Source organism: Balaenoptera physalus (assembly GCF_965194825.1).
Source record: "Balaenoptera physalus genome assembly, chromosome: X".
NCBI classification, from domain to species: domain Eukaryota; kingdom Metazoa; phylum Chordata; class Mammalia; order Artiodactyla; family Balaenopteridae; genus Balaenoptera; species Balaenoptera physalus.
The window spans coordinates 93,730,161-93,757,114 of record NC_138903.1 but is presented as its reverse complement, the minus strand read 5'-3'; the positions used below and the strand labels follow the sequence as shown (position 1 = coordinate 93,757,114).

At 36.2% G+C, this 26,954-nt stretch overlaps 1 protein-coding gene and 1 long non-coding RNA gene across 7 annotated transcripts in view; one reads left to right on the top strand and one right to left on the bottom strand.

The window, feature by feature from the left end:
* The window catches only part of NRK (Nik related kinase), a 144,545-nt gene that overhangs the window by 112,040 nt on the left and 5,551 nt on the right, over positions 1-26,954 (bottom strand). For all 6 annotated transcript variants that reach the window (XM_082447509.1, XM_082447511.1, XM_082447513.1 and 3 more), the window contains exon 2: positions 24,920-24,985. In XM_082447509.1, coding sequence (XP_082303635.1) covers positions 24,920-24,985 — 66 coding nt within the window. The remainder of the gene's footprint in view (positions 1-24,919; positions 24,986-26,954) is intronic.
* LOC309653273 overlaps positions 12,802-26,954 on the top strand; it is a 58,701-nt gene continuing 44,548 nt past the window's right edge. Inside the window, exon 1 of the long non-coding RNA XR_014259059.1 lies at positions 12,802-12,816. This is a non-coding gene — a long non-coding RNA (uncharacterized lncRNA). The remainder of the gene's footprint in view (positions 12,817-26,954) is intronic.

Sequence of the window (26,954 nt, the reverse complement as noted above, 5' to 3'; positions counted from 1 at the left end):
TGATCTTAACAAATGTATATTAACATTATAAATTACCTCAACATTATAAATTACCTAATATTATAAATTACCTTTTTCTCTGAAAAAGGTGAGGTTTAATTTACATATTATTTACATCCAGTTGCTTGGAAACTGGCTAAAAAGAGTCATGTGGAATCTAAATCTGTACCAACCTTTTGCTTCTTAACTGACAGCCCATATTTTATGAGGAGTGTGATTCTAATCAAAGATTATAGAGCAATACTATTTTGTTAATAGTAGATTAGAGCAATAAAAATAATGATTGCTTTAAAAAGGAAATAAATCAATCTCAATTTCTTCTACATGCTGGTTATTGTTTCACTATTACTGCAGGACAAAGAGCCATTAGACTCAAATAACTAATGACAACGATAAAAATTAAAATTTTATATGGCTTTCTATGCACCGGGTTTTGTTCTAACAACTGTTACCATATATAAGCCCAGTTAATCCTCACTACTACCTTATTGGGTAAGTAGTATTATTACACCCACTGTGCAGATGAGAAAATTAAGAGGTCACATGCCCAAGATCACATAGGTACTTAAGTGGCAGAGCCAGGATACAAATTCAAAACTCCAGATCCTATGTTTTGAATGATTATACAACATTGTCTTTCACTATTTGTTGAGTCAAATAATTTTCTTAACTGAACCCAACAACCCACTTACTGATCAAACCTATTTGATTTAGCATCTATTTGAAACAGCCTCATATACATGGATAGTTAAGTTTAGATACTATTGTATGTAAGAAAACCAGGCCCTTTTATCTCTATAAGTGGTCCTGAGGTACCTATTTCTGTCCCTAAGTAGTCAGTGATCCTGTGGTGGTGGTATCCTTAGCTTGGTATATTGTTTTTTTCTACTTGGAATTGCCTACAAGCGTAATAAACATTGATGTTGTTTTCTACTGCTATTGTATCCATGAAGAGCCTTAAATAAGGATCACGCACATTGGCAATATTGATGTGACGCTGCAATCAAACATCTAGATGTTTAGCATCTTATGTACATAAGCACTAACCCTATGACATAGTGGACTACAATGAGACTTCTCATGGCATCCCAGGAGCATTAGTGTTACTTTATTACAGACTGTTTACATACCATTGAAGATGAAGTGGCAAAAGTGGAAAATAAACACACTCCCAGAATTTGGAATTCCTTTAAGAACAAGAATTCTAGTGAGAGTTGTTAGATACCTAGGTATTTTCTCAGCAAAGGTTTCTCATAAATTTCTTGATTTTCAAATTTTTTGTAAGCAACAATTAATGTATCTAAATAAAATGATTAGATATATTTTCATAAGGTATCAATTCAAAGCTTTGACAAACTGTCCCAAAAGATTTCTTTTTAATTAAAGAAGGAATGATTACAGGACATAGATCAATAGAAGCAACAAAAAAGTTACTACCTCAAATTTTTCTTTTGAGTGTGGTTGATAAACATAAAACTTGAAGAAAAATGGTAAAAATTAGGTGAAAAGTATTTTCATGGATCAAATGGCTCAGAGGAAAACTATCAATATAATGACTGTTGATTGACTAATAGCTATAGAGTGACTACTCATCCTAATGACCCTTAGTTTATTTATTAAATTTGTTGTTCTGTTAATGTTAGGTACATTAGAGTGGTGTTTAAAAGTGAGGCATGAACAAAGAAGTGAGGCCTAAGTTAATACCTTAATTACATATTTTATCTTCCACAAAAATATAGTATCTACAGTGGTTTAGTCGATTTCACGTTATCTTCTTTCTGTCAGAGTCAGACCACAATTAAAAAATATTACTGAATAGAACTACCATACGACCCAGCAATCCCACTACTGGGCATATACCCTGAGAAAACCATAGTTCAAAAAGAGTCATGTACCAAAATGTTCATTGCAGCTCTATTTACAATAGCCAGGACATGGAAGCAACCTAAGTGTCCATCATTGGATGAATGGATAAAGAAGATGTGGCACATATATACAATGGAATATTACTCAGCCATACAAAGAAATGAAATGGAGGTATTTGTAATGAGGTGGATGGAGTTAGAGTCTGTCATACAGAGTGAAGTAAGTCAGAAAGAGAAAAACAAATACTGTATGCTAACACATATATATGGAATCTAAGGAAAAAAAAAAAAGGTCATGAAGAACCTAGTGGCAAGACAGGAATAAAGACACAGACCTACTAGAGAATGGACTTGAGGATATGGGGAGGGGGAAGGGTAAGCTGTGACAAAGTGAGAGAGTGGCATGGACATATATACACTACCAAATGTAAAATAGATAGCTAGTGGAAAGCAGCCGCATAGCACAGGGAGATCAGCTCGGTGCTTTGTGACCACCTGGAGGGGTGGGATGGGGAGGGTGGGAGGGAGGGAGATGCAAGAGGGAAGAGATATGGGAACATATGTATATGTATAACTGATTCACTTTGTTATAAAGCAGAAACTAACACACCATTGTAAAGCAATTATACTTCAATAAAGATGTTTAAAAAAATATTACTGATTCACTTTATTATAAAGAAGAAACTAACACACCATTGTAAAGCAATCATACTCCAATAAAGATGTTAAAAAAATATTACTGTCTCAATAAAAAGTGAGGCATGACTATCTATGGGTCTCTACTGCCAATAATTTTCCTTCAATCTTTTGTTTTATAAGATAAAGATCATCATTTAGGAGGTAGTCACCTGAGGAGATAATCAATTATGTATGCTGCAAATGCAGACTTGTCTCCCAGCTAGGGGAGGTGAGAGGGCGTGAGGAGAAAGCTTCCAGAAACTCCCCCACTTTCAATCTTCTCAATCAGAATAATTTCAATGTCTTTCCCTCCTTCTCTCCCACAAACCCCCACTGTCATTCATAGCTCCTTTTATAGTACTTATTACAATATGCACTGTATTACAATTATTTCTGAATTCTCTCCTGGTTGCATTATGAAGATACATTTCCCCTTCTCCCAATTCTAGTTTTTGCTTCTTCCCTGAGATCCGTACTTCCATTTTACCATTCAATATTGTTTCTTCCATTGAATCAAAACTCTTTTTTATCCTTGTTATTGAATCAAAGCACAGAGATGCCAACCTCAGGCCCTTTCACCTTCTCTTTCCCTCTGTTCAACAGCTTATGTATTACCATGTGCACAGTTCATGATTGATTCTGTCAGGAAGACAAACAGTATACTCCCTTCAGGTCACTAGGACAACTCAGTGTTTATGCCTCTTAATTAAGATTAGTTTCTCAAGTGTAGATTCCTGTGTCCTGAAAGGTGGTAACTAACATTTACTGAGTACTTCTTAAGTATCAGGTACTGTATCTTGTGAGGTAAGTATTATTATCATTAATTTTGCAGATGAGGAAACCTGAGGCTCAGACTGGTTAAGGAATTTGCCTAAGGTCACACAGAAAGTGGCAGAGTTAGGATTAAAACCCAGGTCTGAGTGACTCCAAAGCTCATGCTTTCTGCAATACACTATGCAGCTCCCGAAGGCAATCCAGGAGAGCTAGTACAACTGAGGATTCCCTTGCAAATACTGAAACTCAACCTCAGAGAGAGCAGAACATTTATCATCTGACATGTGCACTTAACGATGTCATGTACCAGACCATAGTGAACCTGGGTTTAGTCAACTTGGGTGCAGGTTAAAAGAAACACAGGTGAAGTGTACTTTACTATAAAAGGTTTGGTGCTTCCTGCGACTCAAATGATTAAGTTTCATCTGAAGCCCATCAACCAAATATAAAATTATATTCATGTGGCTTGCAGATGTTAGTGTTTCCTCAGTTTCTTTCTGGGAATATATCAAACGTAGGCTGTGTCTTGAGGCTATTGTGTCTTGAATGAAATAGCCAGCCATATAGTTAATCAGGAGTTAATTTAGCCAAACAACTGGTTTGACAATGTTTCTTTTTCATTGTTAAATTGATTGACTAAGTTGACGGGAATAGACCAATCTGTTTGGCGGCAAAACAACAAAAGTTCTAAAATCATTTGTAAAGTATTTCACTCTGTAAATCTTACCAGGAGAGGGGATCATACATCTCTCTCCATTACCATCCTCAACTTCTGTCCTTTCTGAGAAATCTTGCACTGGTTTACAGATCTGAAAGTTCTGCAGAAACATTTAGTGAATTCTAGCCCATCATCACGGGGAAATTTACTGCAGAATGCTGTTACAGTACTCCAAACCATGGCACTAAGCTGCCACCACTAACTTGCCAAGAAAGAACTTTGCGAAGACAGCCCCAAAATGCTACTCGACTGTGTATTAAGATATAAGGAACAAATTGCTTAAGTTTCCAATTCACTAACAGGATACATATGCAAAGCAAGGAAAAGTAACTAATTCTATAATCAAAACCAGGGCTACATGTATTTCTAAACTTTTAGGGATTTGCGGTGTGGGAGTAGAGGAGTGAGGAGATTTGCTTTTATCAATGCCCAAGGACATGCTTGCATAGTTTATAGTTTATTTTTACTGTGAAAGAGAGTCTTAAATACCTTCCTCAAGTCTATATCCTCTAAGAACTTAATCTGAAGGATAACCTATATAAATGCATGTGCTTGACATGGGGACATAGAGTATGTGCAATAGAGGGACAAAAGAGCACCTACAAGGATGGTATATAACTAAGGAATGTACTAAGGCAGTGGCTCTCCAGGTTGGTGCATGCATCAGAATTATTTAATCTGTTAAAACAAACTGCCTGCCCGCACAGCCAGCACTCCTTCCACAGAGTTTGAGTTTCTGATTTAGTAGTTCTGAGGTGGCAACCAAGAATTTGTACTTCTAACAAGTTCCTGAGTGATACTGATGCTGCTGGTCCAGATGCCAAACTTTGGGAACCACTGTATAAGGGTATTAACATGTGAAAGTAGAATCTGTGAATCAACCGCTCCAAAAGGTCATAAAAATAAAAACTAAAGAGTAATTCCAAGGACCACTGGGACACTGCACTGAACTTTACAGGAAGAACCTGGTAAACCAGAGGAGGAAAAAAACTAATTTCATTACTCAGTTGACAGATGTGAAGTTCACAAGGGTGTAATAGGGTATTCAAAAGGATTTTTAAGTCATTATATCCCACCTTCCTTTGCCACCAAGGCTGTTAAGGTCTTATGGGTTTTGGGCAGTTGAGCATATTTCCAGTAAGTCCATATTGACTAGATTTTAATTCTACTGTATGATCTGCCAAGACGTCAGTACCAGCTTCTGGGCTCCCCATAAAGAAAGTGGTCCCCACTCATGCCACTTCAGCTGGCTTCCTTAATTAAAAACATTGGTGCTGCTTTAGGGAATAGATGCTAACTTGGGAGCCAGGGGAGTAAAAAAGAGTTCATGTGCTTGGCTTGGTTTAAATCCTGCTGCTTAGATTTGATATGTGCTTTAATCCCTGTTTTACATGGCCAAATACTAAAAAGGAAAAAAAATAATAAAAAGTCCAAGACTCAAGTCATCTGACCAAAGAGCAATGAAAAAATCCAAGAGCAGATGAATTAAAACCACATTTTTTAAGGGAACGTAGTCTCTTAACTATATGCTGCTCAGGACGTCTGGACAAATGGGCTTTATTGATATCTGGAAAGAAAGATAAAAGTCATGGTAGAATTCATGATTACCAATGTCCCCAAACTTCTTTTTAACCAAACCAGAACTTTCAATATTTCACTATTTTTCATTTAACTTAAAACAGCCTAATCTACATGACCATTTTCCCCATCCCCTCTAACCAGCCTTCAGCCAAGATCCCTGTGCTTGCATTTTCAGCATATTGAAAGGTTCTGACAGGTCTTCTGAAAGGTTTCTTTCACCTAAGAGTCAGTTCCCCTATCTGCCAGAGGACGTAGTAGGACGCACAACTCTGGCTGAGGTTCACGTGAGCAAACAGAAAATGGCATTTCAAAATGATATGACATAGTTTAATTAATTTCCCTGAATTGACAAATAAATTTAAAGTTGCTTTGAATATGTGTTTGTGCCTGTGTGTGTGCATGCGTGCATGCGTGTGTGTGTCTGTGTGTTTCTCTTCACTGAATAGGCCACATCAATCAGCTGTTAAATACTGTGTAACCTAAATGGTAGGGTTAAGTCCCTCCAGCCTTTCTCCTTTTGTTGCTTTGCATTTAAATGAACCAGGGTCAATGGAGGGTCATTCTAAGCAAAAGTGACTTGAGCCTGTGAGAGTAAGAGAAACAGGTTCCCTCCATCAAGGGCAAATGGATAACCTCTGGCAAAGTGTATTTTGCCTTCATCTCCTGCCCCGCTTTCACTGGCTCCTCCCATGTCGCCCTTAAGGCTCTCTCTTACAGAGGTGCTACATCTGGCTTTGCTTTCCTTGGGAACAACTCCCATGTTACAAAACTCTCCCTCTCCCCTCTCTCATAGCCACCAAAAATAATTTACCTGCCTTGTGCCTCATTTCCCTTGGGATTAGGGTGAGCATTAATCTCATCTGTGCTAAAGTGTTAATTAGTAGTTTAATGTATTACTTAATTTATAATATGCATGTAAATAGGTGATTTCTGGTGAGAAGTCCAAAGAAATGACTCTTTAATAATGGGAATTTTCAGGAATGCAGTAGGTTTGTCTTTGGGATATATATTCGGTCTGGGATATCTTTCCTGAAACTCATACCATACTGAGTCAAATCTCTGCCCTCCCAGCACATATGCTTAATTTTTTCCACTTATGAAAAAAGTAATATACCCTCTCTGAGATTTCTAGGTTACACGTAGAATCTCAAGTTCACCTAGGCAGTGGTTCCCAGTCAGAATCTCTTTTTGTGGGTCTTGAACATTTGCATTTTTAAATGATTCCTCCAGAGGATTTTGATATGCACTCCTGCTTGAGAACCATGGAAATACAGAAGTAAGGGCATTCTGCTCCATCAGAAGGCATCAAGTCCAGGCCTGATACTGCCTTTGCTCAAAATGCTGCTTAAACAGAGTTTCTCAGTTCATGTCAAATTATGAATTGCTCTGGAAAAAATGCAACATTGAAATCCATGAGTATATATTCTTTCATTCATTCTCTCTCCCTTACTGCCTCTCACCCCACCCCTGCATATCGATTATCAGTGGTTATTTGACCTGCTACGGGGCCATAAGGAACAATACAGAGAGACATTTTAAGATTAGGCAGGCCAGGACTTCACTTAATTTCAGTGCTTTCAAGTGTTCATCGCCATCTAATGTATCTGGGACAAATTACTCAAAATTTTACATAATAATACAAAGCAAATGGAGATAAGCATGGTGCAAAGTGACTCTGGAAGGTCAACTAATAAGTCACTTTTACATTTCTCCAGATTTTGTCCAAAAAAATTAAAGAGACTTATAGCAGTCAAGGTCACTTACCACACTTAGAATTGTCAGTATCTAAAGAAAAAAATGAGGGGGTATATAAAACGAAAATAAAAGAACTTGTCAAGGCAAAGAGATGTAAAGTGGGGCTGATGTGAGTTGAAGATAGAGGATTCATTTTTCAGAGGCTGGAGTAACTGAAGCCTGATTTATGAAATTTCTTTTTCTCCTTGTATTTTTGATAAATACTAATAAGCCTCCTTAATGTAAATTGAATAATATCCTTTATTCCTAGCCGTCACTCAGAAGAGTCTGAAGGTACATTTGAATCATCATTCTGATTTCAAAAATTATAGTTTCACTGGTATAATAAGACAATAATTATAACTATAAACTTGAATTATTACAGTTTTAATTAGTCATAATCTGGTATGAGAGGGAAAATGAGATATTTCATCTCAGCTCCCTATGATGAAGTAGCATACTTAGGGGATGACTATCTGGAAATTAGAGCATTAGCTAATATCTAAGAAGCCTTGAACAACTGAGTATGAGTTAACAAGGGATCGGAACATGGTCCTTCTAAAACAAAGTGAGGCTTTACACCTTTAGATATTTGACCTTAAGCAAGTCACATCTCCTCTCAGGGTTTGAGTTTCGTCATCTGTAAAAAATCTGACCTCTAGGGAGTCCTTCCAGCTCTATCTTGCAGTCAAGTTTGATTCTTCCTCACTTGTCTCAGCTTTCTGACTAGCGAATATTAAAATAACTTTTATATTAAAGAAAGGCATCCCTCCATCAATTCCTGCACTCAGTGGTAATAACATTTTTATAATGCTTTCAGTCTTGATGAAAGGCTTTTTGCATGTTCTCTCCTGGGGATAATAACAGATGCACTGAATAATGGGTTTATTATCCCCATTATTTTTGTGAAACTGCTGCTTAGAGATGTTAAGTGACCCACCTCCTGGTCACTCACCTCATGGATTAAATTCAGATCTGTGTGACTCCAAAACACATGCTCCCACTGTGGCATGGCAGGGGACTAGACAGACTTGATTATCCAAGGATGGAAGCTGCATACTTCAAACTTGTGTCAAAATAAGTCCCTACATGAATTTTTAGCTGACTAGTTAGAATCTATACTATGAACCTAAACTGAAACCTTCCTGGCCAGGGCTCTCATCAAAGGGATTAGTTTTTAAAACAGTATGTGTCTACTGTCTAGTTTTTTGAGAGAAGAGTTTTTCCTCTTGAAATTGTATAGCACAATATCGATAGCATGTCTAATTTATTTCTGTTCTGGTTGGTTCCAAAACCTATATTGTGCACCAGACACTTTGCTGTTGAAAGATTTTACATAAAATTTATTCTTAAAAATAAAAGCCAGTTCTCAGTGAGAAAATTTAATTGAATCCTTCTTAAATATTTACTATTCAGAATAGGCACTTCATGAATGGCTAATTAATTTCTCATGTAGCTTCTAATGTTCCCCATAAAATATACCATGTAATTTGGCTTTGTCAATTGACTGAAAAGATAATTCTCTAATTCTCTCTGTCTTCATTAGAAAGGCTCTCTGAGACTGAGTGGAAGAAAACAATAATGCTTGAAACTGGGAGAATTATATACACTGGAGCCTTATCCTAAACACTCCTTTGGGGCTTGGTGGAACCACCTTCTAGGTTCTCATTGATCCAACTATATCATGTATCAATAGAAAGGTGTTACTTTTTGTACTTACCAATCCTCTTGTGGTTTTATATAGCATAGTTAAAGTGAGGGCTTTGAAGGCCAGAGAGATCTGGTTTCAAACCTGACTTGGCCACTTACTGCCTGACTTTAGACGGGTTATTTAACTTCTCCATGCCTCAGTTTCATATACAAAATGAGAATAAGATTTATAAAATCTACCTCATGGGATTTCTATGAGGCTCAAGTCAGTTAATGTCTATAAAGAATATAGAATAGTGTCTGGTATATAGTAAGCAATTAATGGTAACGAATTGTTTTGGGCTAGGGTTCAAGACTGATTTACTTTGTATCTATACATTACAGTGCATGGCCTTCCCCACTTATTATTTAGGAACTACTTTTTCCTGAAGCACTAGAAAGAGTTGATGATGGCAGAAGGTCCAATAAGTGAAGTCACTGAGAAAGCTGGGAGATGGTGACATTGTTTCAGGCTCTATTTCTCTCTATACTGGGGACTCTTAGCAAATCCAGAGAGGGCATAACTAACAATGTCACAACAAGTAGAGACCTCCAGTATACCACTGCCCCTTTTGGAATCTTCTTAAAATCTACAGAAGCATTCTTCCTGTGTGATTATCAGTTGTCCTTGAGGACATTCTCTGGGCCATCCTGAGGGAATTAGGAGCAGAGCGAGATGATGGTTGGATTTAAACAATTCTGCTGGCAATGTCTCCATTCTGCACTGTAGATCAGTCATGCCCTATGTATCCTTCTTTAAGGTAAACTCCCAGTATCACAGGCAAAATGATTTAGCTCACAACTCTTAAAAAGAAATGAACCACATGCAGCGGGGCTCTAAACAACACAAATGGTCTTCCTATGAAGAAACAACTCTGTAAATTGAAGCCAGTGATATCCTGGCCTGTGAAACAGAATAACGAAGACTGTTTACCGAAAAACAAAACAAACAAACAAACATCACTGACTGATATTGGCTGAAATCACATTAGGTGCTTGGGTCCATATTAGGTACAATAAAACTGGAGAGTGACTAATCAAGTCATCAGCTCGGTGCCCTTCCGCTTTTAGAGAAGGAAAAAAAAAGTGATATTGATTCTCTTTTTCGGCCCAGGGGACTGAGCAGTCAAAATGTTCTCCTTGGCATGTCAAAGAGAAAACTCTCCTTTCCTCTACTCAGCCTCTCAGCAAAGAGAAAATTACACACTTGTACTAGGTGGGCCCTACAGCTACCAGCAAAGCAGCCTTGCTATGGAGCCTGAAAGCACACCAAACATTTGCCAGAAGAAGCAGGGAGGAGTAGCAGCTGTTCTAGGACCAGAAGACCACTCCTATCTAGACATTGGCAGCTTCTTAGTAGGCTGAACTGGCATTCTCTACCATACCACAGCAGGTGGGTGAGATAATCTCCCTCTTACTTCTTAACACAGGGTTGGTGGATGGCAAATCTGTGACCTGGGGAAAGCTGTTCTAGGTAAGGCTGGCAGATTAACTATAGGACAGGCCCAGTTAAATTTGAATTTCAAATAAACATTTTTTAGCATAAGTATATACTATTGGGACACACTGACACTAAAAAAAAAATTTGTTCTTTATCAAAATTAAAATTTAACTGGGCATCCTGTATTTTTATTTGTAAAATCTGGCAGCCTTTATTGTAAGTTCTCTCTTACCCTTCTATTTTTTTTTTAATTTTTATTTTATATTGGAGTATAGTTGATGTACAATGTTGTGTTAGTTTCAGGTGTACAGCAAAGTGAATCAGTTATACATATACATTTATCTATTCTTTTTCAGGTTCTTTTCCCCACATAGGTTATTACAGAGTATCGAGTAGAGCTCCCTGTACTATGGAGTAGGTCCTTGTTGATTATATATTTTATATATAGTAGTGTGTATATGTTAATTTTTTCCTCTCCATTTCCCCCACTCCCCCATCTGATCATCAGGGCCCTGGAATATAAGATTTGAATAAAGAAAACCACAAAATATAGAATTAACCAATGAAATTTCATTCATCACAGTGCTACTTCAGGGGATATTAAAGAAGCAATGTATAGTATCTAGTCCCTGACCTCATAGCCTTTTTACAATGAAAAGTTTGATTGGGGCCAAGTGAAGTTACTTGGGGCCACATTTCATTCTGCAGATTTTAATGCAAATAAAGGGCAAGTTGCATCCTTAAAGGCTCAAGTGACTTTTGCTTCTATATAAACCTGAGATACAACCATAGGCATTAAATCTCTGTTGCTGTAACTCATTCAAACTGCATTGCAATTCTCTACCAAGTACATAATGATATATTAAATGCAAATAAATGGCAAGATAATTCGCAGCACCAACAGAACTCAGAAGAGATAAGTATTTATAAAGGAGTTGATACCACATTACTATATTTACCAATACTGTAGAAAGGCCAATCATTTGCCTATTTTTTAAAAAAATACAAACTCTGCTGATTTGTAGAGAGTTAGGAAGGCTTTACAACTCAATTTCAATGGAGCCATGTAAATAGTTACTTTGATATTTATTTCTTTAAATGAATTATCCTTATAAATTAACTGGCCATATTCTAATTGATTTATGTAAACCCTCTCCCAACCCAACTCACCTATCACTCATGCCACTGCCAGATCCAAAAAGGTGAAGGGAATGGGGGGAGGTTAATCTGAAAAGTGCTGGCCTCATACCGGAGCATCCCATCTGAAGGGCGTCAGGGAGGTAAGTTGACAGTGCGTTATGCTTCTCTAATCTCCCTCCCTTGATGTCCAAGCATTAAGATCTGTCTGAGAAGTCCCTTCTAAAAACCATTTTGGACACAATGTAAAACATCCATTTTCCATTTCAGTAAGGCTATGGGTACTAGATGTCAACAAACATTTTGGTAATTTCTGTCAAATAATCAGTCAATTAATTCTGTCAGTTTATTTTTGGAGGGGATGGTGGTGGTGGTGAAGAAATCAGTCAAACCAATTTTCACATTGTGCTGGCTGGGGTAAACATAGACTCTGCTCCCTACAAATATCACCACTCTGTTTTTCACTTCTCTTAAACTACTTTGCACCTTTCTACTCCCATCTGTTAGTTCTGCCCTGAGTACTGTTGGGGGAGGATACAACTACCTCTTACTCAGTACAATATGTTGCTCAAGTATGAAAACGCATAAATCAAGCATATATGTATGGTGTCCCTAACTGATGGGAGTTTCCCAAGACATGGGACTAGAAATGTAACCCAACAACCAAGGTGTATATATATATGTATATATATATATATATATATACACACACACACATATATATACATAGATATATACATATACACACACACACACACATATATATATATATATATATATATATATATATATATATATATATATATATAATCAGTGTAGGGCCTTGCAAAATCCACATTACTAAAACTTTTAGAGTTTAACATTTTGGGGCATTTAATTTTTTGAAACTCACTAAAATTTAAGGTAGTTTAAAAACTCATTATCGCAACTGGCAAGCGTGGGTAGAAGGCTGAGAGAAGCAAAGGCATTTGAAGGCTCTTATTTATGTGTTTTTCTTTCTAATGGCTGCCAATCTTCCAAGTCAGGAAATATTTGCACATGTTCTAGACATCTTCCTGAAGGTATGAGGCTCTCTTGAAACCATCCTTACACTTGGCTGTGCCAAAGACACTACAGCAAACTACAGTACCCCAAGAAAAAATATACTCTTTCAAGCTTCCTAAATGACTCATTCAGCAGAAAGTAATAAAAAAAAAAAAGTAAGGCTAATATTTCCATCCTTTGGAAATATTTATCTCTACACAGTGCCACCTTTTTCTAATAGTCAGAGTAGAAATTTACTTAGGTGGCATAATTTTTAAAGGCCAACCTGTCTCCAGCACTGGCTTAACAGGGTGTCATTAGTCAATCCTTTCCATCAAGGCACATCTGCAGACAGCCCCTATTAAAATATGTCATTTGGGAGGGGGTCATTTTTGTACACATCTTTTTAGTCCCACAAGAAATTGTGCTAAGCACCCACATGTAGAAGGTATTCTGCTAGTCCCAAAGAGATTATAAAGGTGATTCAGATAGATTTTTCTGGACACACCTAATTTTTTCATAGCACGTACTTGTAGAATGACAACGGTGATAATAAAATGAGAAAATGAATGTAGGCAATAAAAAACATACTAAGACATTTACATTGAATTTTTTGCTTGGCATACATTCCTGATGCTCTTTGTGCCTAGTACGTGCAAGGCACTTTATGAGGTGCTCTGGAAGTACAGCCAAAATGAAAATGTCCTGGTCTCTGCCTCTGAAGAAATTTGTGAACTAGTTTTATTTATATATTTATTTATTGTGAACTAGTTTTAAAGACTAATGAATTCTTAGGCATCAACTGCAAGCTCCGGAACTGGTTTTCTACTGTCATTGCAACACATTATTTTGTGACAAGGTGGGAGGAACTTGGCTGCCTGCAAAATTCTTGTAGAGGTTAACCACCAGGAAAGCCTCAAGTTCTGCTAAAACCTGCATCTCCATCTGAAGCGATACTATAAGAAGAATTTTACTTAAGCAGCACACCTGGTATACACCTCCTCATCTCAATGCCAAACCTGCCTCCATCTACCTGTTCAACTCTCTTCCTCTGCCAGCCTCTAACCTTCCAAGCTATAGCCACTTAGCCCCTACATGTAATTTATTCCCAGCCTAGACTGTGGGAGAAGTTGTGCTCTTAAGCAGGAAACAAACAATTATCCCTAGAAATGCATCTCTTCGATAATACACAGATTATTTTTAATTTGTTAATTTTAAAAATACCCACCAATCAGAAATCAATCATACACAAAGGAAATCCTGAGGTTCTGTTTCATCTTTGAGAGACACTAATTTTCAATGATCATTTGTTGCCTCCCTCTTCCCTAGGGCTCCCAGTAGGAGCAGTAAGTGAGGCAAAATACCTCTGGCCCTGCTCACTAGAAGAGAGTAAAGCATTAGCAAGCACTTCTTTGCCTTCCTAGGGCTTCTAAGGGTTTGAGTAGGTATTTAGTCATGAGCTTCAAGTGTCCTATAAAGCCCATCTGCTTGCTCCAGTCCACTTCTGGAATTCTACTAAGTCCCTCAGACTAGAGTGTGCCTTAGTGCCCATCATGAAGGAAACAAATATGCCAGAGGGACAAATCATAAATAATCTTCATCACTGACCTCAGCTCACCAGTTTCCTGTAAATTTTTATATTTGGGCAGATATATTTTTCAACTGGCTGATGCAGTTTAGTGGTTTTTGACTCTGGCTTGTATCTGTTGATCTGAATATAATGTAGTAGAGTTAAGAACACAGACCTAGTGGCCAGGCAAATTTTGGTTTGACTCCGGACTTTGCAACTTAATAGCTTTGTTTAGTAACTCAAATTTTGGATCCTTAATTTCTTCTTTTATGAGATGGGGGAGATGATAACAATGGTACCTACCTCAAAACACTCTTATGAGATATAAATGATACAGTGTAAATTAAGCACTAGGCGCAATGTAAGCACTCAGTGAATGTTACCCATTTTTTCTTTAATGTTACCAATTCTGAGGACACTGAGCTCATTATCTCTAAAGTGACAAACATTTCATTCTCCATCTTTTTTTCTCACTCAATTTGTGTACCAAATAATTTTATTTAATTTTAATTTTTTTCTCAGAGTTAGGAAAAGCTGGCCTTCTCTGAGGACTCTCAGACGTGTCCTTTTTGATCATGGTGGTGTTTTTGTTTTGTTTTGTTTCTCTTCAGAGTTAATGATTTATACAAAATGTTACTGGCAGTGCTTAGAATATAATCAATCTTCTTTTCCCTCAGGGGAACCTGAATAATCCAACCTCCTTCTCCTAGTCATAAAGGAACTCTGCCTATAAATGACATACCTAAAAGGAGCTTTATTATTTTTCCAGCACGAATTACACATAAACCACCTCCATATTATTATTTCTCCAATTGAAAAGACACATAATTTATGCCTTATTGTTCCTCTCTTTCTCCATGCTCTGCTAGAGGAGGAATACAAATTACTGAGTGTAGCTGAGCAGAGAAAAATAAGAGTACTGGTTAAATAACTGCTTAATATTCTGACATTCTTTGATATTTTAGCATTATTTTACTCATAGCCTCTTTATAAGAGCCTGCCTTTAATGTAGCCCCAGCAACATAAAAGTTTAAGAGCTTCTACTTTTGCTTTGGCACCTCCAGAGAGCTACAGTGGCACATTAATTTCTAAATGCTATTTTGGCATCATCCACAAAACTACCTTAGACACAGATACACAAGTATGGTATAATGTTGAAAAGTCCTAAAACCAAGTTAGGGCTCATTGTTATTTTCAAGAGTTAGAAATGCCTAAATGCTATTTTCCAAAGTGTCTGTTTCATGAAATGTGGTGAGGACCTGGCCAACAAATTTTTAGTGGTCAACTATTAGAGGATCAAGGAAAGAAAGAACTTTTGATACTTCAACCACCTTCACCGAATTTACTGAGAATCTGACCACAGTGTCATATATATATATATATATATATATATATATATATACACACACACACATACACACACACACACACACACACACGTATATAATATTCTATGTAGTATAAATATATAGTATGTATATACATATACTTGCATTTTGTGTATATATGTATATACAAACATATATACATTTATATGTATATTCCTATACATAAATGTACATATATAGTATATATAAATATATATGCATATATATGCAAAATAAAACAAAACTTGATTTTCAATATATTAGACAAAGAGCACATTAGTATTTTTAGCAGTACTCCCACTACTCTTTAAAATGGGCTTTTTCACATAAATTTTCCGAGGACTGACATATTTAAAACATCTTTAAGTGTAAAATCGAAGCATCAATTTTGCAATTTTGTATATCAATTTTAAAAAATTTATTTAAAAAAAATTTTATTGGAGTATAGTTGCTTTACAATATTGTGTTAGTTTCTACTGTACAGCACAGTGAATCAGCTATACGTATACATATATCCCCTCTTTTCTGGATTTCCTTCCCATTTAGGTCACCACAGAGCATTGAGTAGAGTTCCCTGTGCTATACACTAGGTTCTCATTAATTATCAATTTTATGCATAGTATCAATAGTGTATATATGTCAATCCCAATCTCCTAATTGTACATCAATTTTTAAGTAACTGTATTATTTCCTCTTACACACAGAGATTTATATTTTATTAAAAATCTATAATTGGGATGCTTTTCTCTGATTGAACAAAGCCACCATGCTATAGTTTATTAGTCTTGGCTTTTGTTTAGAAATATGTATTTGTCTCCATTCATTTAAATTTGTCTTTTCTGCTCATAAAACCCATTTGTAAAATCAACTGGATTAAGTATATGAAGACATGAGACCATGATTTTTGTATTACCCCAACACACCAAATATAGAATTTCAATTTCTCCCCATATATATCTGTGAACTTATTAAATAGATGAGTAGTTGTGAAAATTTTTAATTGTGGCCTCTAGAGAGCACAAATTCTACATATGACTTTTACTTTCACCTTTCATTTCTATCATGCTATTGCTTCTTCCTCCCTCAAGTTTTATCAGGAGGCAGAAGTAAATTTTGGTATAACACAAAAAGAAAAAGACAAGCCTACAACTCAGAGACTGGGTTATATTCCACAGTTGGAGAGATGTCATGGCTAAGATAGAAATAGTCCATTTTCTCCAAGGCTGCTAAGCCTCAGCACTTTCCACTAATTTGGTCCCCTGAGTCTCAATTTATTTAGTGCATGTTGGTTCTTTCACCCCCATTGCAAATATTCAAACTCAGTTCTCTTGTTGAGGAAAAACTTGTTCCTGGAGGGTGAGTTAGAAGGGTCATTAGACTTTCCACATCCAAAAAAAAAAAAAAAGGACATCCCTATTTTCTCCCTCCTTTTGCCCAATCTCACTCTAGCACTCCCTTTCCTTTCTGTTACTCATCATTCCCTCCTCAATATAGAGCTACAGTCATAGGGAAAATAACCTCCTTCTTTATGTCTACTAAAACTAAATCAATAAAAATGACCATCCCCCCCAAAGAAATGGTTTCTGGTAATTCTAACTAGCACCTAGTACTTAACATATTGCTTGGGACACAGTGAACATTCAATAAATATTTTTTAATTGTATTATGGAAAATTAAACATTCAAAGCAATGTTTTTATTTAATGGATAAATTGATGTTTCCTATGTTAGAGAAGCCAGAGGGTTACTTAAGAAAGACCAACCTCTACTTTTGAGGCATATAATCACAAGGGGGTGATGTCATAGGAAGAAGGAGGAACCAAGAGAGGGATCTGGTCTTATGGTACTGCACCAGGAAGGCACAACAGCCTCGTAAGCCTGTGGCCTCAACTCAGCTACAGCTTCAGTTCCTGCTTCTGAGGCTTGCAATGTATAATGAAATGCACAGTGTTATGCACTTTATGGGTGCTTAAGCAATATTTGTTGGCTGACTTAATTGAGCTATATTTGCAAAATGGCAAGGATGTGAGGAAACTTTCCTACCTAAAAAGAAAGCATTCACAGTGCTAGACATTTGGTAGGCAAATAAACAGTATAATTTCAGCCTAAAAGGAAAAATATTCAAACCCCTATCCAATAGGCCTAGTGGCTAGGCAATCCAAATGTCAGCACCATGTTTCTGAAACTTAATTTAAAATATCATAAATTGTATGTCATCAACTTTGAGGACGTTTCTTTCCTGCCTTTCTGTTCCCATTCCCTGTCCTAACAGCAAATCCAGAAAACGTAACTAGTAAACCTAAATCTCACCTGTCTGGTGAGATTTCCAAGTAAAAGCAGTGTGTCAAGCAGTGATTTAAAAAAAAAAATCAAATTTAACAGGGACGCATTGGACAGTGTTTTAAAAAGAAATTACCATATTCAACAGTACACTTCCAGAGAGCAAGAGATTCAGGAATTTGCTCATCATTGTAATGACACACCTTCTATATCTGACTTAATCTGCTGAGTGCCAAGGGGCAGATGACACCTCTAATATATCTCAAGGACAGATGGTTACTTATGCCCAGGGTATGTTTTTTTTTTTTTCCAGGGTATGTTTTTAAGTTTTAGAACAATAATATATTTGGCCCAGTCCCTTCCTTCCACCAGCACTAACTGAGTTCCAACTAGGCATCAGGGACGTGTGAAAATTAAGCTCTAGACCCAACTGTAAAGTTTTACCCTATTTCAGGTGAATTTTTCCTTTGCTTGAAACAGTTGCCTTGAACCTTTTCCCACTTCTTTTTCTGCCTTCACCACCTGCAAATGGCAACGTGGGAATAGGTGATTAAAGTTAGAAGTACAGTCAAGACGTCATGAAGGGCAAGGCAAACTGGTTCACTCTGGCGATTCAGTTCATTGTCTTACCCCAATAGTATTCCGCATAAGAAAATGCTGTTAGATAACAGTAACACAGTTTTACCTTTGCATTGGGCATCATAGTAGTTACTGAGATAAATATTAGGTCTTGCTATCAGGTAGTAAAGTGGAGGAAAGAATGGAAAAACATGATGAGAATCATTTTATTTGGTGAAATGAGGAACTACTTCACCTAATAGCCAATAATCAACTTCTATTTTGCAAGGTGGTGAAAGAACTATAAGCTAGTTATTATTATGCTGGTGACAGTAAGAATAAGAATAGTTTACATTTTACTGAGTTCCAGGCACTGTGCTAGGTGTATAGTTGAAGAGCCAGAAGAACGCTGGAGATTATCTAGCGAAACACATTTATTTTATACTTGAGGAAACAGGCCCAGAAAAGTCCATTTATAAGTATTGTGTCAGTTAATGGGAGAGTCAGGTTGCCACACACTGAGCCAACCTAAAGGGCCTCGGTCTCTTTCTTAATATTTCATAAAATAACTGTGGTCTCTCCGTGTATATCGCTCTTTGGGAAATTGTTTATTTTTTTAATAGTAACATTAAAAAACAAGTTTCAAACTATTTTCTTTTTGTTTATTTGGTCTCACATGGGCAAATTCTAATTCAAATGACAATTCTTAAGCTATGAGACTAGCATCTAAAGGTGAAGAGGAAACTACGTTTTATAACTCTACTAGAGGGAAAAAAAGAGCAGAACTTTCTCCTAAAAAGAGAGAGAAAAATAAAACCCACAATTTTAAGTGAGGTTTGTACTGGCAGGAGGTGGGAGAGGGTAGAAAGACAGGCATTTAATTAGAAGAAAAAGAAGTAAAGGAAAAGGGTTTCAATGTGGAATGTGCAACTCAGCCTTCATTTCAACGTGCACAGACCTCAGTAGATAGCTGGAAACCTGCCAGAGAACGAGGCCTTGGAAACAAGCTGGAAGACATTGGAGAGACTTTAACCAAAACAAACACCAGCAGGGGATGTGGTTGGCAGAGCTGAAAAAGCAAAGGACTCTATGAGTCACTCCGACATTAATTTTGAATGGTATCATGCTTCCATTTTGTTGTACAGGGTATCTATACAGCATTATATATGTATATATGTATATGTATATGTATATATATATATATATATATACACATATATATATATATATATATAAAATATACATACACACATATATATATATTATTTAGGTAAAGAACATATAACATTACAGTCATTAGAAATATACAATTAAAAATATAGAGTAGAAAAGTACATTCAGTATCTCACTATTCTAACCATTTAATTCACCATTTTTCATGTGCAAGTTTTAACAGAACTGTAATAGAGTATACAAATAATATGCAATACTTTACTAAACATCATAAATATAGTTCTATGCTGCTAGATATCTTCATAAACATTGCTTTTCAGAGAAATAATATATTAACTGAGTTAAGATAATTCACTTCATCTTATTTTTTACTATTTAGTATTTTGCTGAATTTGTCTTCCTACAAGTAATAGGAACAGTAATAATGATATCAGTAGCTATCTTTTAAAGATAGCTATCATGTGCCAAGTGCTTTATAGGCATTGTTTCTAAATTTTATAAAATCTTGCAAGGTAGGTATAATAAGGAAATTTATACTCAGAGGTTAAGTGACTTGCTCAAGGTCATAGCTAATTAATGGCCAGGTAAGCACTGAATTAGGTCTGTCTCATTCCAAAGCAGGTCCACTTTTCACCACAAAATGCCACCTTTCTGCTAAAATTAATATCTTTATGCTTTTTCTATATTTTTGTGTTTATCATAGATTTCCAGAAGCAGAATTATTGGTGTAAAGAGTATGAACATTTTAAAAGCATTCACTACATACTCAAGGTTGTTTTCCATGAAGGAGGTATTTATATAAAGTGCCACCATCCCAAAATTTTTACAGAAGGAAATAAATTTGAGATAGAAAAAAGAGGTCACATCAATGAGTGACATCTGTCTAATGTAAATAAAGCATCTGTAATCATTCACCTTCTGTAACACAGAGGTTTCTAGTTTGAAGATCTGATGGTAGAAAGTGTCCTCTATCTCTGGATGTGAATAGGTACATATAAAAGTCTTAGGAATTATAAATGTGTACAGGACCTAGCATATAGTAGATGCTTCATGAAGATTCAGTTTGACATGGACTTCTGGCTCCTGATGAAGATGTGGAAAGCTGGAAGGAGTGCCACCTCCACCCTAACAACAATCAAAACGTGAATAACCTACGAAATCATTAATTTTCTTGAGCCCAGAGAGAAGTCTCAAGGCAACCAGCTAGCCTGAAGTCTGAAAAAAGACAAGCACTTGCAGGGAGAGATGGGACATGAGCACTGGCTCACCTGTGGCTACAGAGGGAAGACAGGATCACATAGAAGCTGGTATAAAGAATTCTGCTGAACGTGGTTGGACCTGGAGATTATCATACTAAGTGAAGTAAGTCAGACAGAGAAAGACAAATATCACATGATATCACTTATATGCAGAATCTAAAAAAAATGATACAAATGAACTTATCTATGATACAAATGAACTTATTTACAAAACAGAAACAGACTCACAGACATAGAGAACGAACTTATGGTTACCAGTGGGGGAAGTGTGGAGGGGAGGGACAGATTGGGGGTTTGGGATTGACATGTACACACTGCTATATTTAAAATAGATAACCAACAAGGACCTACTGTATAGCACAGGGAACACTGTTCAATATTCTGAAGTAACCTAAATGGGAAAATAATTTTAAAAAGAATAGCTATGTGTATATGTATAACTGAATCACTTTGCTGTACACCTGAGACTAACACAACATTGTTGATCAACTATGTTTCAATAAAAAATAAAAATTAAAAAAAAAGAATTCTGCTGAAGTTTTAATGAACTTCTAAAGGCCAAGTATGGGCTAGCATAAGAGTACAGTACTCTCATGAGCCACAGATACAAGAGGAATATATACACAGTCATAAGCTTTTCTCCACAGATTTATGGTACTGACCTGATGGAGAGAAGAAGCCCTTGCAGTAGGAAAAGTGTGAAACCATATGCAATTTCTCTCCCCACCCCCCATGGAATAAAAGCCCTAAGCCTTAGGGGAAGGGCATCAAACCCTATTCCCCGCAGGTTGCAGAGGAAGACCTGATATAGCTGGGGGAAATGTAAAAAAAAAATAATTCACTCCTCTATTTCTGGGGGTAGCGCAGGAATTAGTCCTGGGTCCAAAACATTTAGGATGTCTTACCACTAATAGAGGGGCAGGGTAAGTAAGAAAGTCTCACTCTCATGACCTAGAAGCACAGTATCTGCCTAAGACCGGGGTTGAATCAGGAAAACAGAGAACTCCTCCCTGCCCCACACCATCAGGCTAACAAGCACTTAAAGAAGCGATAGCAGTATACCACTAGGGGAGGCAGGAGAGCATTGAGCGAGAATCTTTGAAGCACAGAAGCACAAGGAAGAACTAAAGCTCATATCCCAGAAGCTCAGAGAAACCCAAGGATGGTAAATACCCCACCAAACACACACACACACACACACACACACACACACACACACACACACACAATAAAAACAAAACCCCTAGACATTTCATATTTAAACTGCTGAAAAACAAAGATAAGGAGAAAAATCTTAAAGGCAGCCAGAAGATAGAAGGAGGAACGAAGATGACAGCAGACTTCAGAAACTATGCAAGCCAGAAGACAATAGAGTGTTATCTTTAAAGTGCTGAAAGAAAATACAGTAACTGTCAACCCCAAAGTCTATATCCAGTGTAAATATCTTTTAAAAATGAAGGAGAAATAAGGACTTCTCACACAAAAGCAGAGACTTCATTACCAGAAGCCCTGCACTATAAGAAATGTTAGAGGAAGTTCTTCAGGCTTAAAGAGTATCATACCCAGATAGAAATTTGGATTTACCCAACAAAATGAAGATTCCAGAAATAGCTCAAATGAGTATAAATATAAATTTTTCTTCTTTTTAAATTGCTCTAAAAGATAACTGACTAAAGAAAAAGTAGTAGTATTGAGTAGAGGGAAAAAAGTAGTAGTGTAGGTTCCTATCATATGTAAGAGCAAAATGTATAACAACCATAAGCATAGTACACAAACTAGGACACCACACAGTGAAGTGGTAGAATATTACTTGAAGGTATACTGTGTAATTTAAGATGTATATTGAAAAATCTTGATTGTGGTGGTAGTTACATGACTGGACATGTTTGTCCAAACTCATAAAATTCTACACTTAAAAGGATGAATTTACCAAGTGTAAACTATACCTAAATAAGCCCTAGTTTATTTATTTTTTTAAAGATTTTTTTGATGTGGACCATTTTAAAAGTCTTTATTGAATTTGTTACAATACTGCTTCTGTTTTCTGTTTTGGTTGTTTTTGGCCACGAGGCATGTGGGATCTTAGCTCCCCAAACAGGGATCGAATCCACACCCCCTGCATTGGAAGGCGAAGTCCTAACCACTGGACTGCCAGGGAAGTCCCCTAAGCCCTAGTTTTTTAAAAAAGAGAATTATCATGCACAACTCACCTTTTTACCCTCTTGACTTTCCTTCTTCTTATGGCATCACAATTCTGATGACTGCTGATGAGAAACCATCTTTTTGTGTTATCTAGCCTTACCTTTGCTTTTTGCCTTATATAACTGAGGTTTTTATTCCTAATATCTGATGGTGGAGAGAGCTCTATACCTTCAAATCAAGCCAAGTATAAACACACACACACACACACACACACATGCACACACACACTTAAATACACACCCCTCAGGAATTAAAATGTACGTGGAGCCATGGAGATTATAAATGTGCCATAAAGAAGAGAAACTTCTATGTATAAGATGTAGGTATCTATGCACAAAGTGGCAAAATTTGCTTAGATCACACAAATGTTAACTAATCATTTAGTCTGGAATGCAATTGAAGTAACAGAAACAATATATTTGTGTCTGTATCACATTTCCATCTCTAGCTTATTGTTTCTGTTAATAGGTCAGGTCAAAACGGCTTGAAAAAACTTTTGTCATGAATATTGACACTCTCTCTGTTCCTTATACTCACCAAGGTTCTTTCTGCTTTTAGGATCCTTCCACAATGCTATTTCTACTACTCAATGTCTGTGCTTTAGGCACATTTGCACAACTTTTAAAGATCTCCCCACCCTACCTGGGTAGATGAATTTTAAAAAGAAGCTACTTCTGGGCAGATGCAGCCTTAAGGTTACAAGGCTTGGCAGGCAGAGGGCACCTTTGTCTGAACTAGAAAGAAGCCCCTTCCACTGGACCCATTTCAAGACACTTCTACACAACCCATACGTAGAGGACCTGTGGTCAGTCGACAGTAAGGATCAGCCTAGGGACAGTGATCTGGTTTTTGAGGGACATTCCTGGGGAAGAGGAACCCTGCATTTGTACATAACATTATACAAGATTGAGAATATGTCTATTCACCATATTAGAGAGCGGGGGAAGGGCACCTTATCAAGGTGATAGGGCCACTAAAGCACCCCCCCCCATCTCCAATCCAGCCCTTACCACTGCCCCTGCTCTACCTAGAATGAATCAACATCATCCTCTACAACCATACCTTTGCTTGGCTATCTCATATTTGTCCTCCTGATGTCATTTTAACAGTGATTCCCCCAGGGAGCCTGACCTTTCAATCTAAATTAAGCCCCCCTGTCCTTTACTTTTACATCACTAGGAATTTTCTTACAGAAATATATTACAATTGCAATTATATAGTTATTCATGTGCTTACTTATATATTTGCCTCCTCCAAGCCCCCACGCACCCACACACAAATACACACATTTAATCACTTACATATTTCTAGACCATAAACCCTGGAAGAGTAGGGACTATCTGTTTTGTTCACCACTTAAGACTATCACAGTGCCTGGCATATATTTTGTGCTTAATAAATATCATTAAACAAATGCAGAGATTTTCTTGTTAGATTATTTTGGAAGCTATCATATACATGTGCACATTCATATACATAGTATGATATGGAATGCTATGGAAACTTTTTGTAACATTCAGCTTAAAAGTTGAATGTCAGTAATTAGAATGGTATGGACATCTAATATCAAACAAGTGATATTTTTATTTGGGTACATATTATTTGAATTAGCTCTCTTTTCCTTCAGTGATTTTATTAATTTTCTGCTAATAATGTTTAGATCTTATGTTTTGTTGGTTGGTTCACTATAGCTTTCCAATCCATTTTTTTGTAATAATTCTCACAATTGTCACTGAGCTATCTTAATTTGATTGTTCTCTCAAAGTGAAATGTATTTTGGCATTATTTGATTTGCAGTGTAGGGTTTCAACTTAGCAATCACTGTTGTTATTAGAAAATGCAGAATGAATACCTAATGTAACTCCACTTACCAAATAGATTCTGCCATAAGTACCAAGGCCAATGGTTTTATCCAGTGAGAATATTCCAGTGGGATCCTGCAAAAATGTAGGATAAAACTTTTCAATTTTCTTGGAAAAACAGCCAAGCATTAAATTATCTAGAGTGGTATTTCTATTCTGCCTTGTTCCCTTAGAATTTCCATGGGAAGAACCTAAGTGTTATTTACCAAAAGAATAGCATTGTCACAATCTCCCTGGACTGAGTGTAGTCATTTATAAAAAAGAAGCAATGGTGTGAACATTAAGTAGTTGTATAATTATCATAAAACTGTAAAATGCATACAATTATGTCTAGTTGAGGCATATTCGTAAGTTAATTAGAAAGGCTATTAAAAGTAGAAATAAATTAATTTACTTGCAATTGAAATACTCTTTTGATATCCATCTTTTGAGTGCTAACCAGACAGGCAGAAAGTTTACCATATAGCAATGGTAATATTGAGTAGATATGTAATGATGAGTAGGTACTGGCTACAAAGTCTAGCTTGTTTATTTAATAGTAATTCTTAAGAAAGAATATTGCCTCTAAATATGAATAACAAAATAAGATCATGGCATTAAAAGAGCATCATTTTTTAAAAAAAAACTAGACAATATAACATGTTTATCAGCAGATTCTTAAGGCTTCCATGTTTATCCTTAAACATTGTTTCCTTACCTTAAAATATGGATATTCATTTCTTGTTCACCACAAAACATGGTTTCTTGAATTTTATCACTATTTAAACTCTTACTCTAGCAGCTTATTTTGCTATTTTAGCAAAACAGATATGAAGTATGAGTAGATGCCAATTTATACACAAAGTAATAGGAGCATTGGCAAATTCTTGGAAATTCACATGCCTTATAGAAAGCACATTTTATATATACAAACTTTGTATAACCTTGTTTAAAAATATTTTTATCACTGTGACAAATGTGAGCTAAACAGAAAAACTATTGAGCAAATGCAATGTATATGACTGAAATTATAGATTCCTTTAAACTGGTGTGATACTTGTGTAATCTAGCAAAAGTGTCATAGGAAAATGACACAGCTCTGGGATTACTTCAGTCAACAAGTATTCAACTGGACAGAGTCAGGAGACTGAAGTTATAGCCCCAGTTCTGCCATTAATTAACTATATGACTTTGTGTAAGTTATTTACTCTCTCTGGGACTCAGTTTTCACATATATAAAATAAAGGTGCTGTGTTAAGTGATTTCCTAGCTCTAAAATTCTTTAGAAAAAATCAGATTCTGACATTCTAAAATCCAGATGTTTCCAATGCATTGATATGACAATTGTTAGCAGCCTACTTTCTTAAAATTAGCATTAAAATCAATGTCACAATATGTACAGTATTACTGTAGGAAAATAGTTCAGGGAACATACTCCCAATGAAAATACAAAAATTTTTTTAAATGATAATTTTGAGGATTCAAGAAAACTAAAAATAGATTGTTATAGTGAACTTTGATAACAAGCATATCATTGCTGTTATAATTCATTGAAAAAATTATGGGAAAAAGCCAACAAAGAAGTTCCTAAGGTTTGGCTTGAAGCGTTTATCAATTTAGCATATTTCTTTAAAGGAGATCTTTGAGGAATTTATATGAGACATTATTAATTCTGGAGAAACAGTCTCTGGTCATCTGTCAAAAGAATCAAATATGTTAGCTGATTCCTATCAGTAAACCATTCTTTGTTATAGTTGAGGCTGCATTTTAGCTAAAAACAAACAAACAAACAAACCCGATACCATATAGCAGAGAATTACTGTATTATCTGAACAAGTTTATTTCCAAATCTTTGAGCACGGTCTTTAATTTCTGTAATCCTTTTTCTAGCCCTCAATAATGTAAGTACCTTACTCATATTTGAACCCAGGTATTTACATACTTAAAAAAGACACCAAGGAAACGAACGGGACAATAAAATGCCGGTGGAATTCTTGGAGGCCTTATTTTATCTATATTCATGTTGTTTGGAAAATTTTTCCTGCTCACAAATGACCAAAACATC